General features: G+C 39.3%; 1 protein-coding gene across 1 annotated transcript; it reads right to left on the bottom strand.

Annotated features, from left to right (window-relative positions):
- Positions 1 to 2892: 2892 nt before the first annotated feature.
- LOC134004177 (crystal protein) lies at positions 2893 to 19890 on the bottom strand. The gene is made up of 8 exons (XM_062443350.1): positions 19405 to 19890; positions 17029 to 17230; positions 16476 to 16609; positions 15291 to 15418; positions 14931 to 15049; positions 14273 to 14413; positions 12741 to 12913; positions 2893 to 3345 (listed from the first exon to the last, which is right to left on the bottom strand). The coding sequence occupies exons 1-8, from the start codon at positions 19888 to 19890 to the stop codon at positions 2893 to 2895; spliced, it is 1836 nt and encodes a 611-aa protein (XP_062299334.1).
- Positions 19891 to 22063: the final 2173 nt, after the last annotated feature.

The raw sequence follows: 22063 nt of genomic DNA, 5'->3' as shown, positions 1-22063 counted from the left end.
GGACAATTCGCAGTGGCCAGCTGAGAGAGGCCTCTTCAGATGGTCTGGCGAGGCTGGTGAACGCCTGGAGGTTAGAGGAACAAGGCCAGTTTAGCTTCCAGATCAGCTTGTAAAATTTGGCTGGAATCCTTACAGCTACTGTTGAGTCATCCTCAAAGTAACAATCTGCGACCATTTCATATATATTATTCATACATCCTTAGCCTATCATCTCGTCGCGGTCTTTTTAAATATGCCTTTCTCTCTCTGCTTCAGTCTGTCATACAGCTGTTTCGTGCGTCCCACCGCCTCCCCATCTCCGCCATTCGCCGCAGGATCTGCAATCTATCTTTAATTCTGCCATCTTCTCATCAGACCCATCAGCAATCACCACCACCAGTGTCCAGACTTCATGGGGGATCTATTTTGGACTTTGTCTATTTACCAAAGGCTTTATTCTCTCATATATTCACAATAAATATCTTTCTTTATAACTTGTCCCTCCTGATTGAAATGATATATTGTAGAACAACACCAACCCTGATTATGAAAGCTTTGTGCGTCGAGCTAAATGCTAACAGTACCGTGCAAACATGCAGGTAAATTGTTCACCATCTTAATTTAGCATGTTAGCATGCTAAAACTAGCTTGTTCAACACAAAAGACAAAGTAGAGCTGCATCTGATGGGGATGTTATTGTTTTTCAGGTATTATATTACACGCTAAAGTATACTGAATTACATTTTGAACAGATGATGGCCCTACCAGAAAAGCCAAGCAAATAATTACGAGGAATAGATAGATATTGCTATCAAATTTGTGGCAATCCATCCTATAGTTGCTGAGTAATTCCATTAAAAGCTAACAATGACAACCTGCTGGTTGCGCCAAAAGAAAAAAGTAATTTTGGATTCATCCGGTGGGCAAAATGTATGGCTGCTTTGCTCCCAGATGATATAGTACAACTCCAACCCTGATTATGAAAGCTTTAATATTCGTATTCAGTTGGAAAAATCTCAGGAAATGAGGTGGTTACTTTGTAATGAATAAAATAAAAAGCCGGCAGTTGGCATTAACAGCATGGCAACTGCCTGCAGACCAGCACAATCACTCAGAGGGAGCTATCCTAAAAGTGAACATAATGGTCTCCGGGGCTAAACTAAAGCGGACCTCTGCGTCTACTTTTTGTAATTAGAAAACACTTCAGGATGAGATGCAACTCTGGAGCGGTGCAGTTATAGCTGCTTTTCTTTCACATTGAACAGTCTTTCTATCATTTATCCTAAGGCTACACTTCTGAACAAACAACCAATATTCATAGTCGTCCTCCTTACAAAATAGAACTATTCCTAGAGTCTCTTTATTCAAAGCCAGGGAGAGAATTCAAAGGGCTTGAATGTACTGCATTAATTACCATGGATGCAGAAATAGAAAGATATAAAAGTTTGATTACAAAAGACTTGCCCTCTATTTTTGGGAGGTTAATATTTCAATGTTATATTATTTTATTTGTTCATTTTTTCTTTTCTTTCTATATATTGCTGGAAGGTAACAACATAAATAGGCTTTTGTACTTTTTGCTTTGTACCCGGACCTTCAAAAATCCCTGCTGTTCTTGTCATGAGTTTCCATGATTTGTCCACAGAGTGCACCTGAACACACTAAATATATTTCATTAAATACATGCTCATACTGGCTCTTAAAAAATGAGGGCCAAAACGCACAGTATGTCCAGACTGTTATTTAGTGCAAAAATGCATTTAAAAATAGATGTGAAGCTTATATGAGGCTTCAGCAGTCTGAGTTAGTCATATCAAGTGGATATCTGATATATTTACAGTCTTTTTAGCATCAAATTCCCTCTTAGTGTGTCCCTGTTGAGCCGTGGTGGAAGTATAGTAACAAAAAGAGGAACTTTGGCACTAAAAACACTGTAACGTTGAAACATAGAAGACTTGATTTGACTCATTTGGACAGCTGAAGCTTCATATTAGCTTCAGATAAACGTTAAAATGTTTACACAGAAGGAGCACTGTGGATTTAGTCTTCCATGACTTATATATTATATTATATTATATTGTAAGTGCATTATGAAGGGATCTTCTAATGGTCAGTATGAACAGGAGGAATGATTACAGCAAGAAATGATCTGTGAGGTCATCACTACATTACGATAATTTTTCCCCTTCTATACTAAAGTTCTTTAAAAAATGTTCAATGTACAACAAAGGTTGTAATATGTATCAGAAGAAGCTAGTGAAGCACTGTAAATTGAACCGTGTTCCCGTGGCATCTGCTGTATACGGAACTACTCTACTGAGACTGAAAAACTTGATTGCTGTTATTTGGTCTTTGGAGCTGTTTCTAAACGAATAATATACCCAAACTCTTCAAAATGAAGGAACATATTCTCCAGTGCAGCGGTGTGGCTCATTGACGAGTTTTTAATAGTTTTTAGACAACAATAGAGGTCTACAGTACAAACAATGCACTTGGGATACACAAACAATGCTTGTAAGTAGCATCGGGTCATTGTCGGTTTGGCTTTGCACATGAGATTTGTTGAAAATAAGAAAAATATAGAAAATAAAAACAGTTGGCCTTATCTTCTAAATATATTGATGTGCACTACTTGCTTTGCTGACTTCAAAAGCATGAGAAAGACTAGAGCAATAATGTATAATGTTTCATAAAAGGAGACTACATTGCTATAAATGCTGCTTGGTAGTGATTACTAAAATGTCAAATTTTAATACTCACAAATGCCTACATTATGAATATCAGCAACTTCACACTGCAAGATTTTGTAATTTAATTAAACAAACTGTCTTTTGGAAAAAATAGAACAGCATGTAGTGAAGCTACTTTAATGCAAAACAGCCCAGCTCCCCCTCTTTACAGCCTTTCCTCCCACTAGTAGATGCCAAGCTGGTCCCAGAAGTCACATATATGGTTCCTGGTTTCCACTTGTGCATGTGAACGCACCGTCAGGTTCATGGCCAACCAGCCACTGGTGTCAGAGTAGCGAGGCCAAACGGGTAGACGCTGCTCCCGGCAGAAAGTCGTCTGTTGGACCCGCGAGGAAGGATCGCCTGTGTGGGAGAACGCGCCCCAGTAGCACAGCATCCGATTGGACAGCAGCCTCTCCGGTAGGGTCATAGTGAAGTTGGCCACTGGGGCAGAGTTGAAGAGGAAGGGCAGCTCGGCACCGTGGCAGGCGTGCTGGTAGCAGAAAGTCAGACCTGACCAGACATGGTGGTCTGAAGCCACGTGGTCGAACACATACATCCACACCTTGCTGCCCGCCGCTTTGCCGGCACGTGCCGACCTCCTGGCTGGACAGAGGAAGACGTAGTCTGTGACAATCTGAAGAGAGAGGAGAAGGAAAGGGATATATTCAAGCTGAGATGACTCACAGACAAATGTGTTTCTGAACTGATTTGAATGATTTTCCTTGCTGATAAAGTCAAATTTAAATAAGACCCATATACAGCGCCTATGTTGTGTCATTTTATCTTTGCACTTCACGGATAGACGTGACTCACAGCACGGAAACGCCAATCTTAACTTTACATAAGATGTTCCTTTTTTTTTCTGCTCCTCTTGCAAAAACACATTTTCATCCTCTGATGTCACACACTCTTTCCCCTTTTTCCAATCTCGGGATAAAAGCACACAAAACCGCCCACTCATGACCATCATGACTCATCCTGTATTCTCTCGCATATTGTGCTTTAAATGTAATCTTTGTTTTAGGCTTTTTTTTACTTGTCTAAGTGTCTTTTCATTTTAAATTACCTTTGTTAAATTAAGTCACCCTGTGTCTATTGTCGGCTAATCAGGACAAAAAAAGTGGTGGGTTTAAAAAGCAGCAAACCATTTGACTGAAATTTGGTACAAGATCAGTTGATTAGATTTTGATGATGATCCAAATTTGGGATTCTTAACCATGGCTGCTGCCTGTGTTGGTAACAACAACAGAGAAACATGGCAGATAAAACAACAACAAATTGTTATTGCAAATCACAGTGTGTAGCATAGTTGAAGATTCATGCTTTCCAGTGTCTACTTTCAGCAGTCATTTTTTTCTTATGAAACAAAATGAATAAAACTAATTAGTGCGACATCTACAAAGAGACGGGCTGAAGGCAGAGCAGCAAAAAAACTGTTGTTCCTTCTCAGCTATAAAGGAAGCAAAAGAAAATGAAGGTAGATCGTCTTCTTCTGCCTGTTACCTGGAAACCAGTATGCCTTTTTTCAGCAGCGCACAACCTACGCCCACGCTGCCGCACATCTGATACCTGAAAACAAACAGGCTGACTGTGGGCAGACATGCAGACTCACTCACACACACACACACACACACACATATTCACTTCTTATCCTCACACATGGATCAATGTGTTTCAAGCAGCATAAACGTATTCATGTCATCTCACGCTTGCGGTTGGGTACAAGCACAGGTCGACACTAAGTTATATAATGTGCACTATGTATTCAGGTATTATGTTCTGGAATAAACTTAATTTCCTCTGCTCTATCTCTTTCTCACACCTCCACCCTCCTTCCTTTACTGTCTGTGGTAAAGTAAGAAGTCTGAAAGAAGTAACCCACTAAAAAGATTGTTTTCTCCTTTGTTTTTGGGGGAAACATGAACACATCTCATTCAATTAATGATTGCGGTTCTCTTCGGACCAAAGCACCAGTTGCTTGTTGCTAACATTAACAACTAAAGAATAGCACCCAGCAATGAGTGTTTCCTGTACCACAGATGGAGAGCATAAAACCAAATAAGTATCGTTTTCTCACAGATTGCCAGCTTTATCAGAAATGGCTACAAACGGGTCTTTTTAGGCCTATTGGAGCATAATGAATGATCCATTTTAAAGGCACACTCTTATTTTGAAGCCTGTATGAAATGTTGACTGAGGAAGTTCATTCTTGACTTTTGAAACAGGAGGCTGACACTCTTGGTGGGGCTTTTAACTAGAGCCCGATATTATCAGTGGATATTGACTAATCACAGATATATCAGTATTGGCATGTACGTTGTCAAATATATTTTTATTTTTTTAACTTTATGTAGGCAGCACTTTGTGTATTTGACCCTTTTTCTTAACTCAAGTTGTATACTTATATTTACATCAGTTAATATACGTACATACAGTTATTTATAATCATTCAATTCCCAGTGAGGTTTACTATTTCAGTGCATTCAGTCATTTTTTACAGTAAAGTTTATTGTTAAAGAGTTAAATATCCTGGCTCCATTACATATCTTAGTCACAAGTGTTTGATAACCACATTTGAGGGATCATTACAAAAAAATGTGTGTTTATGTATATATTAAGTATATGATTATATATCGATATTGGATTTTTTAAACTCCCTAATATCTGTACCGGCATTGGCTCCAAATATCCAGTATTGGTCGATCCCTACTTTTAACCACACCTAATGGTTTTCTCAGTTGATATGACTGAACTTGAGCAAAACTCTATTCACAGAGGAAGACTGTGAGATGTGGTTGAAATCTCAGGTAGTAAGAAAATCTTGACCCCCTTTTTTAACAACTTCAGGTATTCAGTGACTTCAGTGTTTTCAAAGTGCCTGAAAATGCAAATTAAAAAAACAATTTACTGTACATCCTCACTGGCAATGTTGAATGAATGCATAGTGGAATGCTCAATCTATTCTCATGAGTCACTGGATTTCATTTAGACAGAGATACAAACTTTTGCTTTTGGAATTGTGTTTTTGACAATCCACTCTCATAATCTTCATACAAATAACACAACGTTAAACTTTCAAACTGCATGATGCACATATTCCAAAGCCCAATTTTGCATACAGGTAATACTCCAATTCAATGCTGTGTTTTTAACCTTTTCGCATCTCATTTAACGCTGTTGGTTAGGTGTAGGCACAAAAACAACTTACTTAGAGTAAGGGAAAGATGATGTGGCGTTGAAGATGTTCAGTTAGCGCTCCTAACAGTGCTCTCCTGCTGCTTTTGCAACTTTAACTCAACAATTTATCAATTTTTAGATACATTTATAACATTCAGCCAACCCTCCTCCTAATAAGCCAGAAACCACATTACAAAATAAAAGAAAGTTAAATTATATTGACAACACTTCCTTTGGAAGGATTAGTGCATCACCTGCACGCAACATTGGACTTTAGCAAATGCACTTCATGCAATTTTAAAGTGTAAAGTGGGATTATTCTTATGCCGATTGAAGAGATTGGGCTGGTTTCTGGACACCTTGTGAATTTAAATCCAATATTCAGTCTTGTAGTTACTTTTTGTCTCCACCAACTCCTGGAAGAAATACCTGGTTCTTTGCTGCTAAATGCTCTAGTAGCTAGTTCACCAGCTAGTTGCTAACGTTCTCTGTCTGCTGTTTAGTTCTGAGTAGTAGTGTCCAGCAGGTTTATCAGAGCTTTTTGCTTAAAAAAGTAGCTTGCTTCAGCTAAATAACAAGTTGATGAGAGGGATGGGGCTGACAGTAAAGTTGCAGCCATTATCACTAAAAACAATGAGCTGAAAGAAGCTAAAGTGCCACATAGAGCTGAGGGGAACTTCAGAGTTAGGTGATCATTTGTAGGTTTGTCACCGTGAGCGACCTCATTCACATTACACAATCATTTGGCCATATAAAAATATTCATTACTGCAGCTTTAAACATGTTAAAATGTTAACCATATGGTTTCCATTATAGCTGGTTGAAAGTTTATAAGGTACACCTAGCTAAAACTAATGCAGTCTTGTGCAACAGCCCTGCAATAAACCCAGGCTTCAGTAGGATTTTAGAGGTCTTGGTTCAATCAGCTTTGTTTCATGGAGGTTGTAATTTATCCTGTTATTGAATTGTTTTGTATTAAACTGAAATATGTTTTAATGTTTAGACATTAAATCAATATTTGTGGCCTCCACGTCAACTTAACTTCACTTCATTTCACAAAACCAATGTAATTTTCACAAAACCAGCAACAAGTTGTTTCACATCTTTTATCAAAAACAAATTAGGTCTTTGAGTAACTCACAAATAAATAAATAACATGTATTATTAAAAAATCAGCTCATCTATTTGCTGTACTCTGTGAGATGCATGAACCAGTTTTGACATCCTAAATCTCTCTCTCGCTCTTCTGTAGCTCCATGTGCAAGGAGCCTGGTGGTAAATGCTCCCTCTAAAGTGGAATTACTCAATGCATCTCAGACTGCTGGCAGCCTCTCATGGATGAGCTGGCCAGTGATGGAGCTGAAATTCTCTGGGTAACAAAAGAAAGGTTTAGAGTATTGCTCTCTTTTGTCCGCATCTTTTGTAAACAGCAGAATTTTGATTCTGAAAAAAACATTTTGTGGAGATGCTCCTCATACAGTTGAGATATTTATGTTCAGTTGGATAAAGGATGATCTTGATGTGTTGTATTATTAGAGAGAGAAAGCACACACATGGTCAGACTTATAAAAGGATACAAAAAGAATACCACTGATCTTTCCACATCAGCCTGCTCTGTGACTGACTAGTTGACATTTGTGCTGACCCCACTGGTCCTCTGGAGAAGTGCCCTTTATGAAGAGATGCAGGAGGTGTGTGTGTATGTCTATGTGTGTGTGTGTTTGACTCCACCATCTTCCTACTTCAATATGAACTGCGACTGAATACTAAATGTGTCCGGGAGTGTCACCTCTTGACCCCCTCTAGCTCTCTGAGGCTGCCACCTAACGCTTTTCATCTGAAAAGCTGATAGAAAACTCCTTGAAGATCTTTTTTTCATAATGTGCCATTCTTTCAATGTATTGTCACAGTGATAAAAACTGAAAAGGATATGAACATACTGTGATAAGCAGAGCTACAGAGTCAAGATGTATTTATTTGCTGTCAAATTAATGTCGAGTTGCTGTTGCAGTATAGGAACTGAAGTTTCAGGATGTTGTAGCTACTCTTGTCCATTAGGCAGAGCTACAGTACTATAGTGTTAAGGATAGTGTATACTTGTTCATACAACGTGTCTAACCACATGTGAGGACAAAAGGGTTTATAGCTGTTCTGAAACAGCCAGACTCAACGGCCAGAAGAAAAGCCTGCCGTCAAACAAAGAGGCGAGAAGCCACAAATTGCACATATCAGGATAACATCTGTCACAGTCACAGTTTGACACTCAATTGTACAAACAGAAGGCGAGAGAAGTATTTGGTACAAAGAATAAAAAAAGAGAGCTTGACAGAGGAGCGTATTTTTCTCACCTCCACATGCCTGACCAATCGCTGCGTGAAAAAGTGGGTTGTTTGTCAGATTGTAGGTTTCAGAAAGATACAAAACTTATCTGATGCAACGCCCCTGCTGAGTCCAACACTGGCAAGGTGCATAAGTAGGAGGTTTAAGATACTTGCAAAACTGATCTGGCAAGGCATTGAATTCATTCCTCTGCGTTACAAATGTTAGGTTGTTACGTCTGTTCCATTTCTTTCATTTGAAGATGGGCACAAACTGCATTTATAGTCACACAAACACATACACAAACGCGCAGTCACTCTCTAGTGTGCGCTCTTGCTCGTTTACTCCAGATTCCGGGAGATTACGTCTCATTTGCGGGCGTCAGGGAGACGCTATCAATATGCGGGAGACTCCCGGAACTTCCGGGAGAGTTGGGATGTCTGCATATGAGATATCATATTTGAGGTAGTTACAGCTAACATGTTAGCAAACAGTTCCTTTTTTACATCCAGCACAGACAGAGCAATATTAAAATTAACTTGTACGAGTGTTTTTAACCACCCTGTGAATGTAAATCCAATATTCTCTGGACTTTTAGCTCTATTTAGTCTCCGCCAGCTTCTGAGGAAATATCTGGCTCTTTAGCTCCCAAATGGTCTACTATTTTAGCTAGTTAGCTAGTTGCTAACTCTGGCTGTTTGGGGCAGGCGGGGAGTTCCGGTTCTCTGGAATTATGCCAACGCGGAAGTAACTTAAAACTGCATTCTATCAAAAGGCCACCAGGGGGCGACCGTTTTGGTGTCAAAAGGACTTCCGTCTCTATACAAGTCAATGGAGAATTCACCAACTTCTCACTTGATTTCTAACCTCAGTAAACGTTTTCAAAATGTGTTAATGGTCTCAATCGCTAGTTTAAAGCCTTCTTCAATAAAGTATGATGTTCATTTGTGAAATTTTGGCCTCCCTGATTTTATATTTGACGATAAAGCTGGGTATGCATTAGGGCGTGGCTACATCGTGATTGACAGGTTGATTGGTTCACAGGTTCAGGAGGGCGCCTCTTGCTCCTCCTGATGCCCATATAAATAAAATCTGTGTTTTCATTTTGGCATGCACCTGTAATTTTCAAGATGGCGCTGCTCAGATCCGATACTATTGGCTTCCGGGCATCAGTCCACAAACCAATGGGTGACGTCACAGATGTTACGTCCATTTCTTATATAAAGTCTTTGGTTTGGGGTTTAGTGCTAAGCAGGCAGCGAGGGGATGATTTCTTTAGATTAAAGCTAACATGTTAGCGAGCAGTTGCCTTTTTTATATCCAGCACACACAGAGCAATATTACCATTAACTTGTGTGCGTGTTTTTAGCCACCTTGTGAATGTGAATCCAATATTCTCTTGAATTGTAGCTCTATTTGGTCTCCACCAGCTCCTGGGGGAAATATCTGGCTCTTTAGCTTCCAAATGGTCTACTATGTTAGCTAGTTCTCTAGTTAGCTAGTTGCTAACTTTGTCTGTTTGATGTTTATTGCTGAGCAGTAAAATAATCTTAAAATCATCTGCACACTGCAGATGATTTTAAGATTATTTTTGTTGTTGCTGAAAACACATTACACATTATAGTCATTGTGTAATACATAACATTCACAGTCTTTGTTCATATAATAATACTAATTAGTGCAGCTGTTAAGATGTTAAATAGTGTTTTCCATTAGTCATTAGCTTTTTTAATCCTGTTTGTTTAATCCTGCAGTAAATCCTGCCTTTAAATTGACACTGTTTTAGAGAGGTGTTGGTACTTTGTCATTTATTCTGTAGTTTTGATTCGTATTATGTTATAATGATATATGTTTTCAATATTTAGTTTACTATCAAGTCAACCAGTCAGTGTTTCTTCCTCAGCTAGTTCTTAGTTAATCAGTGATTCCAGGGATGATCTCTCCTGTCACTGTAGATGTTCATGAGAGACGAGTCACTTCTTAGTGCGAGCAGTCAGGCTTCATCTCAGCCCTCAGCAACTCCCTGACTGCAGGTGGTCCTCATGCTTCACCCATACAAATGATGGAGGAGGGGGGAAAACTGTTCAGTCTAGGGGACAGACTGTGAGAGAAGCTGGAGTTGTAGCTCCCTCTGTAGGCAAAAGATAGGATGTGTTTGTGAACTAAACCCTACAAAGTCTTCTGAATGGTGCTGAACTTTTTGTATAAGCTCAAGTTAGATAGCAGCATCCACATATACTTCGGGAGTTTCCTTAATGAGCTTGAGGAAATGTGGCATTTTTCAACTAACAAATCACAGCAGCAAAGAAGAACAATTGTTTCAATTCCCTGTCAGCCTTGTTAGATGTGGAGAGGCTGGAGATGAGCACCGGAGACAGCTGGGTCCTCGTTATACACCGAGCTCCAGCTGGGTGGGACATCGATCCGAAGCACGACCGCCCGTCTCGCTAAGCCACTGAATGTTTTTTGCGTGTGTGTGGGAGACTGTCTGAGTGTACACTCTTCAGTTTGTGAGTGTGAGAAAAACATGGACCAAAACAGAGCTCTACAAATGCAGGTTTTGGTTAAAAGTGTTATGCTGGCCTGTACATCCCTTTATTTTTTTCTTTACAACAGCTGCCTCACCAGTTCTATCACAGACAGTGCACACATTGGCAGGTTTCTCACAAATTAGTTAGTTACTGGCTTAATGTAAGTCAGCTGGGAACTAGTTCAATTTCCTGTCAGCCATCAGCAAGTTGATGATGAGGAGACAAAGCCACATCAAATGAGAGATTATTAATTATATGCAATTTGCCTCAGCCTGATTGAATGCAGCTCTCTTCAGTAACTTCTCTTTTCATGAAGTGAAAATTTCTCTATGAATTTAACATACTGAATTGTCACTAAACTTAGATTATAGTGTCTTGCAGCAGAGGATATTCAGGCTCTTAAGTGACTTTTTCATAATTAGCCTTTAGTCTCTAAACCCTGACTCAAGATGGCAGGCCTGCATATTTAATGTCATATTTTCAATCATTGAATTTAATTATCCTTGCTCATGTCTGGTGTATGGAGAAGGTTTTGGGATGTTCTTTATATTTAATTCTGGAATAACTAATAATATTGACTCTGTTGGAAACAAGCCGTTTTAGCTCCTGTCTCTTTAAGGCCCCCCCCCCCTTATGAGCCCATTCTGTTCTGATTGGCCAGCTCTTGGAAGCTGCTCCTCGGCAAACAGCAACTCATGCAACGAACTATAATAGTAGGATTTCACTAGTTTTTCTCGGTCTTTACTCAAAATGTCTACTTCTGAAATATATCCATATGTGTTTGAGCTGAAATCTAATCCGAAATATGTGGACAACAAAAACACATGCAAAAACCATAGCAACCAAGGCTACAGAAACAACGGCTGTTTATGGGCATGTGCACTGAAATAGTTGAAGAAATGATAGTGAATCTGAGCAGTTTTCATGCAAACATGCTCATAATGACCGTGTTAAAATCTGTATCAGATCATGTTTACCATGTTCACTATCTTAGATTGGTGTGTTAGCAAGCTTGCATTTGCAGATTAGCGTTAGATATAAAGTACAACATAAAGTAATTAATTTTCGACCAATTGAAATTTCAACCTGAAGGTGGTACTAGAGGAAACAATGACATATTGCCATCTTGTTCTTCTGTACTTAAAAATTTGGATGATTTATATATATTCTTTTTTTACTTTGTTACGTTACATTGCTGTTTTTTTTGCCTTGATATTATCGAAATGTTTTGATGTGTGGTTTCCACTGCTAAACTATGTCTGTTAGGAGACTTCACCTGTCCACATTCATAATGTAACTACTTGCCAACATATCGGAGAACATTTCGTACTTGCCCCGATGAAGGCTTTAATGGCTCAAACATGTAGGCATGTTTTTAACTATGACTATGTAGTCATTAAATATTAAAAGCTTTTTCTAAATGTATCGCATTCTTGAGTGCCTCAATTCAGATCACTCTAAACTAGAGGAAAAGTCCAGGAATCACCAGAGTGAGTACAAACGGAGGGTTAGAAAAACCCTCCGTACCAGTTTTTATGGTGACTCATCAAGTAGTTATTGAGATATTTCACTCTTACAAAGTCGGGGATCATCCTTATAGCCAAGATGCTAGCAGGCCACTTTCACAGTGCTACAAAGAGTCATTCACATGTGCAAGCAGTCATCCACTGAAATGCTGAAACTGAATGCAAGAGAAACTATATCATTGGAAACGCTGAGTGAGCAGCTTTCACTGTAATGTATAGGATTCCTCATCCATTGTTAACATAAATGGGTTGTGGAGTCACATGATTGTAATTTATCCACCAAACACCAAAAAGAATGAGCTTCTTGTGTTAAATTTTATATGAAAAGAAGTTGTTTGGACATTATTTCCGTTCTGTTGCTTCACCCACTGAGGTCTAAGTCAACATATGAGATATTTTTTCCCTTCAGCCTGCCTGCACCTGCAGTTTCAGATGTAGTATCAGCTGAACTGCAAATCAAAAGCTCTAGCTCTTACCTGAGCTAGCATATCCCTGCGGTCGGCGTCCCTGTACAGGGGCAGGTACTTGTGCAGGATCCGTAGCGCATGGTGTTTAAAGATGGCTGTTATGTACACAGTGGACTCCAATGCAGAGACAGGCTTGCTGAAGACACCATACACAAAGATCACCCCCTCTTCTGAGGTTGTACCTGCAGGACAGAAACAAAGTCCAAACAAAAAAGGTTGTTGTGCTGCCTGAACCCTTCCTGCTTCTCTCTCATACAACCTTTCTTTCACAAGGTTTAATCCTTAAATCCTCCTTTAACATATTTACACCTTTTAATGACTGTAGGCAATTTTAGACTAAGAGTAATTATACTCCAACTATCACCTTGATTCATGCTGTTACCACCTTACAAACATATTATAGCACTCACACCTTGTTGCAGTAAACATTGGCTTCAGCTTTGTTGTGATCTTGGGAATTTCGGCATCACGTGGTGTTATAACGAGAACCAGAGGGAGTTCAGCAGAGAGGAAACAGTGTGAGATTTTGGACTAATTCCTGAAATATCTATTCGAAAAAAGTCCAATTTTTTCCTACATTTTAGCATTTATATTAGAGCATGCCATAGGGTAGTTGGAGCATCTGTATTCTAGATCTTTGTAGTACATAATTTGAGCAGTGGTCAAGTCTTTTACCTCAGTAAAATCAGAAACATACAAAAATACAGATAAACGCAGAGTGGCTTTTGTCTGTGTTATAATCTCATATTGTATTACTGCTGGCAAGGATTACCAACCCTGCAAAGTGAGCAACTGCACCAGTAATACATAATTCAATCTAAAATGAAAAGGGCCTTAAAGTGGCTTCTGCAATAATCCAATAATACTGAACAGAGCCCTGTGTCAAAATCTAGTTTAAATACTTTTAGTATTTCTCATGATTTTTTGTGTTAATGGTGCATATTTTTAAATTATTATGATGAATTGGGCGCTACGAACCCAGAATGGACATAATTGATTATTTTTTAATATGTGTATAAATGATTTTGGAGGGGCAATTTATGCCCATTTTATTTAAAGGTGCAGTGTTTAGAATTAATTGGCATCTAGCGAAACAGACTTGGCAGAAATGGAACATAATATTCTCCTTCATGCTTGGAAGAGGAGGGGAAGGGTATACAGTTGGTTTTAATCTGGAATCTCACCACTAGATGGCACTAAATTCTACACACTTGACCTTTAACGACAGTAGAGAGGTGACAAGAAATGATGAATGTCCACTGCAGGAATAAGATCATTTGGCATTGTAGTTATGTGGCAAGCATCTTAACCAGTATGCTACCAGGGCATACCATCATTAATTAATTGAATTAATGACAATAAGATTTTTAAAAATATGCATTGAATCAAATTATATCAAATAAAACGGAGTGGGGTGCAAGGCTAATTATGGGCCCACAATTCACTTTTGCCCTTGGCCCCACTAGGAGCTCAATCGGGCCCTGACTGTTGGGTGGTTTCATCTATAGCTATGTGTGACGACCACTTGGCCTGTGTCTTACCCAGCAGCACTGGCTTCTCTTTCTGCCAGTGGCCCTTCTGAAAGGCAGTGACAGCCTGCTCTTTTATTAACTCCCCATCGATATAGGGGCCCCACGTCTCAAAAACCTCCAGGAACTTGAACGGGTTCACAATCTTGGAACCTGAGATAACAAAACACATCAGTTAGATTTTTTTTAAAAAGAGAGCATTGATAAGTCATTGCAGAGGCCTGACAGAAAGAACTATGGAGTTAAACATCGACATGCCAAACACTGAAATAATAGGAAAAGAAAAGAAGAAGAAATGTCTTGTCAGTGTCTTTTTGTTCTTTTTTTGGGTCTGAAAGTGAATCCAGACAGACAGATAACTGCAGCTGATGACATCATCACAGAGTCACTGATATTGATCAATAACCCTGTCAAGCCTGCAGATCTAATACAGTCATTTTGTGCTGTGAGGCAGTAAAATTCCTTTAATTGTCCCTTCAGAGGCCCACTACTCCTCAGATTTCACGACTTTCCTTTTCCAACATGTCATGGCTAAAGATATAAATGTTTTTAATCAACTTCTACTGATAAACACACTCCACTATATCCTGCCGTCTTATGTAAGTGTGTGGGCAGCCCTTAGTGTGGCTCTAAATTTGGTGAGTGTGGGCTGGTGTTTGTGGCGTCCTACTTGTTTTAATCTGGGCAGCCAGGACAGCCTGCGGAGTGAGAGACAGCAGGCAAACGATGTCGCTGACAGAACAGTTGGTCTGTTTAGCGAAGTTTTTCCCCAGCCTCAGAGCATCATGTCTAGGACATGAAAGGAGCGAGAGAGAGAGAGAAAAAAAAATTACCACTCAGCTTGTTTTCTCAAAGCATTCAGGGAACATCTCTGCAAGAGCTCAATGTGTATCACTCTCGTTTTAACTAACAAAAGGAAAACTAATACTTTTGATAAATCAATGTGTTTTGATTTAATCATGCTTTGTAACCCACAGCAAGGGACAGATCAGACACATGTCAATATCAACCCAAGCTGATGCTTCTTCACCTGGTCTTCAGAGGGATGGAGAAGGGCAGACTCTGCAGGACGGCCTGTTTAAACAGAGGCTGGCTACTCTGAATCATCAGGTGAAGACTCACTGACTGAGCACCGGCACTCTCTCCAAATATTGTCACCTGGTACAAAAACACAACACACAGAGATTTTGTATTAAAAACCACACTGGACACATTTCGAAAATTTGTGCAGATTTCATTTCCCAGGAACCCTATAAGGTCACATTAGTAAACTGCACACAGCATGCTGCTATTTTTCCAATCCAGCTTGTTTGTCATATTATATAATAAAGAAATTAGGGGAGAAAAAAATGATGTTGAATGAGTCCAATTTTCTTTCATCCTGTTACCTATCTCTCTGTTGTCTGATTGTCTCTAGGTTTAGAAATCTTTTCTATTATCACTGTGAGCGAGTTTAAAACATGAAATTACCTTTTATGTAGTTTGTGCGGTGCATTTTTGTATCACTTCCTGTCAACAATATACTGATTGTATAGGTCATCAGTACACAAGGTACCTGGTCCATCTTCAGCATTTTTCAGCATTCAGCAGAAGAGCAAATTCATTTCAGGACACTAGCCAAAAGCTGCTGAAACATCTGTTGTTAATTATTTCAATAATTGTTAATAATTATATGTATTTACAGTATGCTATTCTTTTATTGAGTGGAGTTACCACTAAAGATCATTCTCATAATTGATCGATCTGCCCATTGTTTTCATGATTAAGCATTGAGTCTACCGGATTGACTATATATAAATATGAACATCAGGACAGTTCCCAAAAGTGAAGCCAAAACATCTAAATCACCCTCTGGTGGCTGGCTACAGAATAGGTCATAAGCCCCACTCCCTAAATATTAGCATATGGGACATGAGCCAATCCAAAAGTCTAAGTGCTAATTTCTCTGATAACATTAGTGTGCAGACTCTGGCTCCAAATCACGTTACACAAGCAAGATGGCAGCTCCCAAAAAGGACATATTTTGGCTTCACTTTTGCATAGTGGTAGGAAGTGGAGACACATTGTTCATATTTAAATACAGTCCGTGGTCCACAGAGTGTCAGAAATTTGTGAAAGATGCCAAGGTGATGTCATGAAATATTTTGTCTGACCAACAGTCCAAAACATAAAAATGTGTGTGTGTGTGTGTGTGTGTCTGCGTAAACGTGCTTGCCTTGCTGGGATCACCTCCAAAGACAGCAATGTTCTGTTGGATCCAAAGGAGAGCCACCTGCTGGTCCAAGATCCCATAATTCCCTGAAGCTGAAGTGTGAGGGTCTTTGCCCGACACGAGGAACCCAAATGCACCTTAAATCATGCATCAGTTCACATGATCAGCAACAGATAATTGACTCCAGCAAGACATTCATTTCCCTCTGACTTCCAAATTACCGTTCACATATCACTGCTCCTGTTTTGTGTCTTGCAGGAAAGCAAGGCAATTACCAACAGGCTAAGTAATTTAAAATGATACGCACACATTATCTAGCCTCATACTGTCTCATGCACAGACTCACACGCACTCCACAATAGGCACGCCAGTATTTTAACTAAGTGATTAATGTTTTCCACGAGATGCCTGCTTGTTGCCTTTACCAAGCTCCTGTGCTAAAGTCCATCCTTACTTTACCTCTGCGCTTACAGCAAAATTTAGAAAAGGGTCATTAAAGGACATAATAATATTAAATACACAGATTATACAGTATAATACCACCAGACTTCCTCACCCAGTCGGTATTCCAGGCTTACAACAACAGTGTGGGTGAAGTTACTGAAGAAACGTCCATCATAGAGCGGCTTAGAGGCAGTGCCAGCAATGAAATCTCCGCCATGGATCCACACCATGACAGGCAGTGGAGTCCGCAGAGGCGAGCTGAAGTTTATATCCAGAGGGACGAAGATGTTGAGGTAGAGACAGTCCTCGCTGACCTTTTTGGGGCATGAAAGGACATATTATACATTCAGTTCTGTTCAGCCATCAATAGTCTGTTCATCAAGTTAGCTTTCAGTGAAAGCACATATGTTTATGACTAAAGTTAAACTAAAGCTCTGTGGAAAAGTGCAACTAATAGCAATTAAGTAGCTAGCCTAACATCATAAAAAAAACTAACATGTTAATTCATTACTATATTCTTTATGCTGAGGTTTTCCAGTTACCAAGATGTTGAGATGTTAAAGTCATCGTGCATGAAGCTGTAGTAAGAATGACACTCTGTATATGAAGAGATTGTGGTGATTTCTTTCATACTCTCTCCAAAACCAAAAAACACGATAACAAAAAGTATAAGGAGTGCTTTTAACATTGTGTTTGTCCATTCCTCTATAAACTGAAAACTTTAACATGTCTGGCTGACTAGCTTACTAATTACAGTAAGCATGTGACTCAGCTTCTGAGGCCATCCTACATCAGCCAACATATGTTTAAAACAAGGTCCCCAAATCTAACCTTTGTCTTGGTTGTCCAAGTATGTAAGCCAGCAGCTAAACAGGGTTATGTAAAAATTAAATAACAGTAAAAATGCAATAGTACTGCCTCTACACTGCAATACAATAATACTGTTTTTGCAGTGTCTTCTTCATCAACTGATAAGCATATTGACTTTTTGTCTGGGGCATGTAACTTGAGCACAACATCATGTAGTAAGCATCAAAGTGTGTATTTTGAACCCATTTACAGGGTTCTGCTTTAACAGTGAGTCAGCTTGAAATGTAAGTCAGCCGGAGACAGCCCTCTCAACCAACTCATGAAGCTATCGTTAGCTTAATTAGCTAATTAGCTATGGCTGATAAAGTCTGTCAGTTACAGTTTGTCTACCACTGTCAAGGCCCCATGGTTTCAAAAACGACATAGATTTTCAAATGGCCATGTTATCATTGTAAACTGAGTATTTGCCAGAAAAAGGAAAGCTTGGCAGTAATTAAGGAGGGGTGGGCTTAGGGTATGGTCAATTAACTTTGAGCTTTTTTAGTTATGTATTTATAGCAGTGAAACCACATACAAACAAACTAAGGGTACATACATAAAAACTCCTTTTAAATCAGCCACATTTATTGTATTAGCGTTAATGTAGTGATGATGGCTTTGCTTTGTGGCTTGCAATGGTTTTTTGACACCCTACAACTGTTTTATGCCCATTTCTTCTGCAAGTGGCACAACACAGAGTCTCATTGAAAGTCTGAGGTGTATAAGGTTAAAAGGAAAGGAGACTGCACAGTCCCCTGTGGAGCTTCTGTACTTTTCTCCACCATCACAGACAGAGCACTGCCCAATCGTGCAAACTGTGGTCTAACTGTCAGGTAGTCAGTAATCCAGGAGGTGGATGGACTGTTCATTTGTGGTATTATGAATTTTTAAATCATGAAATGTGTATATCAGGAAAACTTTCCCAGAGCCTGTAAGCTATTTTTATGTGTAATGTCATAAAAATGGTATTGTAGCTATAATTAATAATAATATACATTAGTAACCTGAGGGGATTTACAATCTAATAGTTTTTAATCTATTTTTAAGCCATGACTGTTTTTCCACAATTGAACAGTTAACTGAACAAATAAACTATGAAAAATCCAAATACTTAAGAGCATTTTTTAAGGTTTTTCTTTTGATGTATTGGGGAAACTTGGCCTCTTGGCCTCACTGTATCTAAAATCCTGGCTACAGCCCTACAAGGTGAGGTTGTGCATGTGACATGGGCCACACAACATGGAAGCAAACCAGACAGACAGAAACACCTTTTTGGTATAGGCTGGATGTTCTTACATTGGATGGATGCCATCTAGTAGTCAAGAATTTTATTTTTGTAATACATCCATGGGTAAGCTTAAAGGGCCAAACATATTGTTGGTTCTTTCGCTCCATGAACCAGCAACCGAATGTATGTGTCCACGGTATCTTTGACTTTGAGAATGTTTAACCAAAACTCTAATCTGTTTTAGGGCCCTTTTCTGTCGCCTTTATAGCACAATTATCATCTTGAATTCATTGGTGATTTATGAGGTGAAACTCCAGCCAAAATACCTTGTAATGCAAACATGCCCATTATACCCTGAAGTCAAATATCACAACAGAATGCAAATAGGTGAGAAGTTGGGATGTTGCTTACTATTCGAGGACACTCCTCGGTGATGGGTCCACTGCAGGCCTGCATACATGCTGCTCTGGGGTAGGTGGCATCATAAACACCCGGCCAAGGACTCACAGGTCTGGGGGCCTTCCAGCGATAGGCTCCAACAGGGGGGTCTGCATATGGTATCCCATAGAATATATGGGCCTTATCCACTGTAATCCCCTTGATCTGGCCATCTTTGGTTAACACCAAGGGTCCAGGAGCTCCATTTGTATCCTGATTGACTGGTTTGTCCTTGGTTTCCTCTGTGATTGAGAGGACCTCTGGGTTTCTCAGCTCCTTGAGGGAGTTTATCTCAAAGTCTCGGTTGATGATGAACGGCTCATCTCTCAACAGCAGCCCGGAGTAGATTCTTCTCAGAAAGCTGACAAGGTCGATGCCATCATCATTTTTCGTCACATCTCCAGAGGCCAAAGCTAAACTTAGTGTGCACAGCAGCAGCAAACAGTGCCAGCTCTCCATATTGCGCTAGAATACTCTTATACTTCCCTAGACCCTGCTGCTCAGATCATAATTTGACTTGATTTAGGTCCCAGCTGAGGTAGAAAAGTCGCAGCCCCTACAAACCTGCAGCCTGAAATTCTCCACAGACTGTGTATACTTGTGACTCCAATTTGGCTGGCTGCTTGTTAAGATTTATCAGACAAAAGTTCCTCTGTCTGTCCGTGCTGAGTGCAGTTCAGTAGTCCCTGGACAGCTGGACATGGACACTGTAATGAGGGACCGCTAATAGAGGACAAGTCGTCTTTGCTTTGCTTAATGTAATCACAAAGTCACACAGACACACACTGGGATAAGTCACACAGCAGGCTTTGTAGAGGAAAACTTATTTTGTTGCATTTTCTTTCTCATTTGGCATTCAGGTTTGCATGTCACTGATGTTTAATTAAAGCAAGAAAATACTGAATTTGTGTGCTTCTTGACTGCAGACAGTGGACTGAAATTTTGCATTAAGGTGCATACTGCCACCTACTGGACTTTTGTACCACAACATTCACTAGTGATTCCCATCCTTGGGTTAATGACCCTCAAAGGGACCCAATTATTCTGATGGAGTGATTAGTTTACAGAAAGAAAAAAAACTGTTGTCACAAAATGTCACAAAGATAGTGTTATGTCTGTTTATTTTTTCTTAAATTTCTCTAATTTGTGTTGCTTTTTTCTTATGAAATACTGAATATTCAGAATTCTGAGGCTTTCAAAACCCTTCAAATCAAACAATCTGAGAGTGAAAAACTCAAACCTCATGTCCTGTGAAGAGGTACCTCTATCTTTATTTTAAGAGGTCAAAGGTTTTTATAGGTAAAAGGGTTGTTGACACTGAGATACAGCCTCTTCACACTATCAGCATCTATTTCTCATACTTTTCCCCCTCACTCTGTCAAAATGCTAACCTTCAGAGGTGTCCTCTCTCTTCATTATAGGCCTAATGACCATAAGAATAACCAAGACTACAATACTATTGTTACAAGTACAGCAAACAGGTCAAACTTAAGGCCACTTTGATTCTTTCTAACACTAGATTTTTAAATGCACCTTCCATACCCACAAAAAGAAATGTGTAACCTTTATGCTCTTATATTTTAGTGTTCTAATTTTAGTGATCTAAGTTTGAGAAAATAATCTTTGTTTTTGCATTATGGGAAGTGTAGGATTCAGGATATCTTGTCCTCTACCATATCACCTTCTTTTTTAATGTGTCTTTCACAAGACCCCTGACTTTATTAAGTACTACTAAATTTCTGGAATGCCCCTTTAATCTCCAGCACAGATTATAAATAGTCTGCTAACATACCTTACTGCTGGGGTCTTACCTTTTAAGTTATGTGAGGTCTGTTTCTAATTGGACGATTTAACAACCTAAAGATGAGCTAACATACATTTTAATGTTGGATCAGACACTACAATGCATCATTGGCCCATCACTGTCATTCAGAACTCTTCTCTTTGTTTTCTTACCTTCAGGAGTTTTGATGAACCTGAGCAGGTGAGTGACTGAAGCACACACCTGTCACTCATTAGGAGTCTGTCATTCCCAGCCAAGCCCTCACTTTAATAAACACAACCATGCTTTCCTTTGCTGGAATTACAAAGAAACTGTAAGAAAAACAAGCGTCCGCAGACGGTTTTATGTCATGCGTCTCACTCGAACTCAGTGGATTAATACGCTTTTTAACATTTACAGGACTTACTTGGAGTTTTCATGCATCTTTTTCATACTGGTGCCTCATACCATATCGTTTGGTGAGTAGCACACTGCATTTGATGTATTACTTTTGTGAGATCAAACTATCTGGGATATACAGTTAGTTACATTTTGAAAGATTCCCATTGATTTTCTTCCAGGACGCTGCAACGATATCTCATTCTCCATATGTTGGATGAGAAGGGACGATGCTGTAGAAAGGTGACCATGTAGTATTTCAGTCAATGCTTAATTGACTTGTTAAAGAACATTATTTCTCTATGAAGAGAACCTCATGCTATAATCCATTCACGAAAATACACTTTTATTCATTTCTATGCCGATTGGCAATCAGACTTTTGCAGTCTTTACGATTTCCTGGTAAATTTAGCGTTGTATTTTTTCAATGTGATATCAACTCTCAAATTTACACCACTGTCAAAAAGTATA

This window comes from Scomber scombrus, chromosome 22 (genome assembly GCF_963691925.1).
Source record: "Scomber scombrus chromosome 22, fScoSco1.1, whole genome shotgun sequence".
In the NCBI taxonomy this organism is placed as follows: domain Eukaryota; kingdom Metazoa; phylum Chordata; class Actinopteri; order Scombriformes; family Scombridae; genus Scomber; species Scomber scombrus.
The sequence above is the reverse complement of the archived record's forward strand: the minus strand, read 5'-3'. Positions and strand labels throughout refer to the sequence as shown.

Coding starts and splice junctions, on each gene's coding strand:
- LOC134004177 (XM_062443350.1), bottom strand. CDS start 19,890: ATGGAGAGCTGGCACTGTTTGCTGCTGCTGTGCACACTAAGTTTAGCT. Junction 16,610..17,028: donor AAGCCTGGAATACCGACTGG/GTGAGGAAGTCT, acceptor GCATGATTTAAG/GTGCATTTGGGTTCCTCGTG. Junction 15,050..15,290: donor TCCATCCCTCTGAAGACCAG/GTGAAGAAGCAT, acceptor TTCATGTCCTAG/ACATGATGCTCTGAGGCTGG.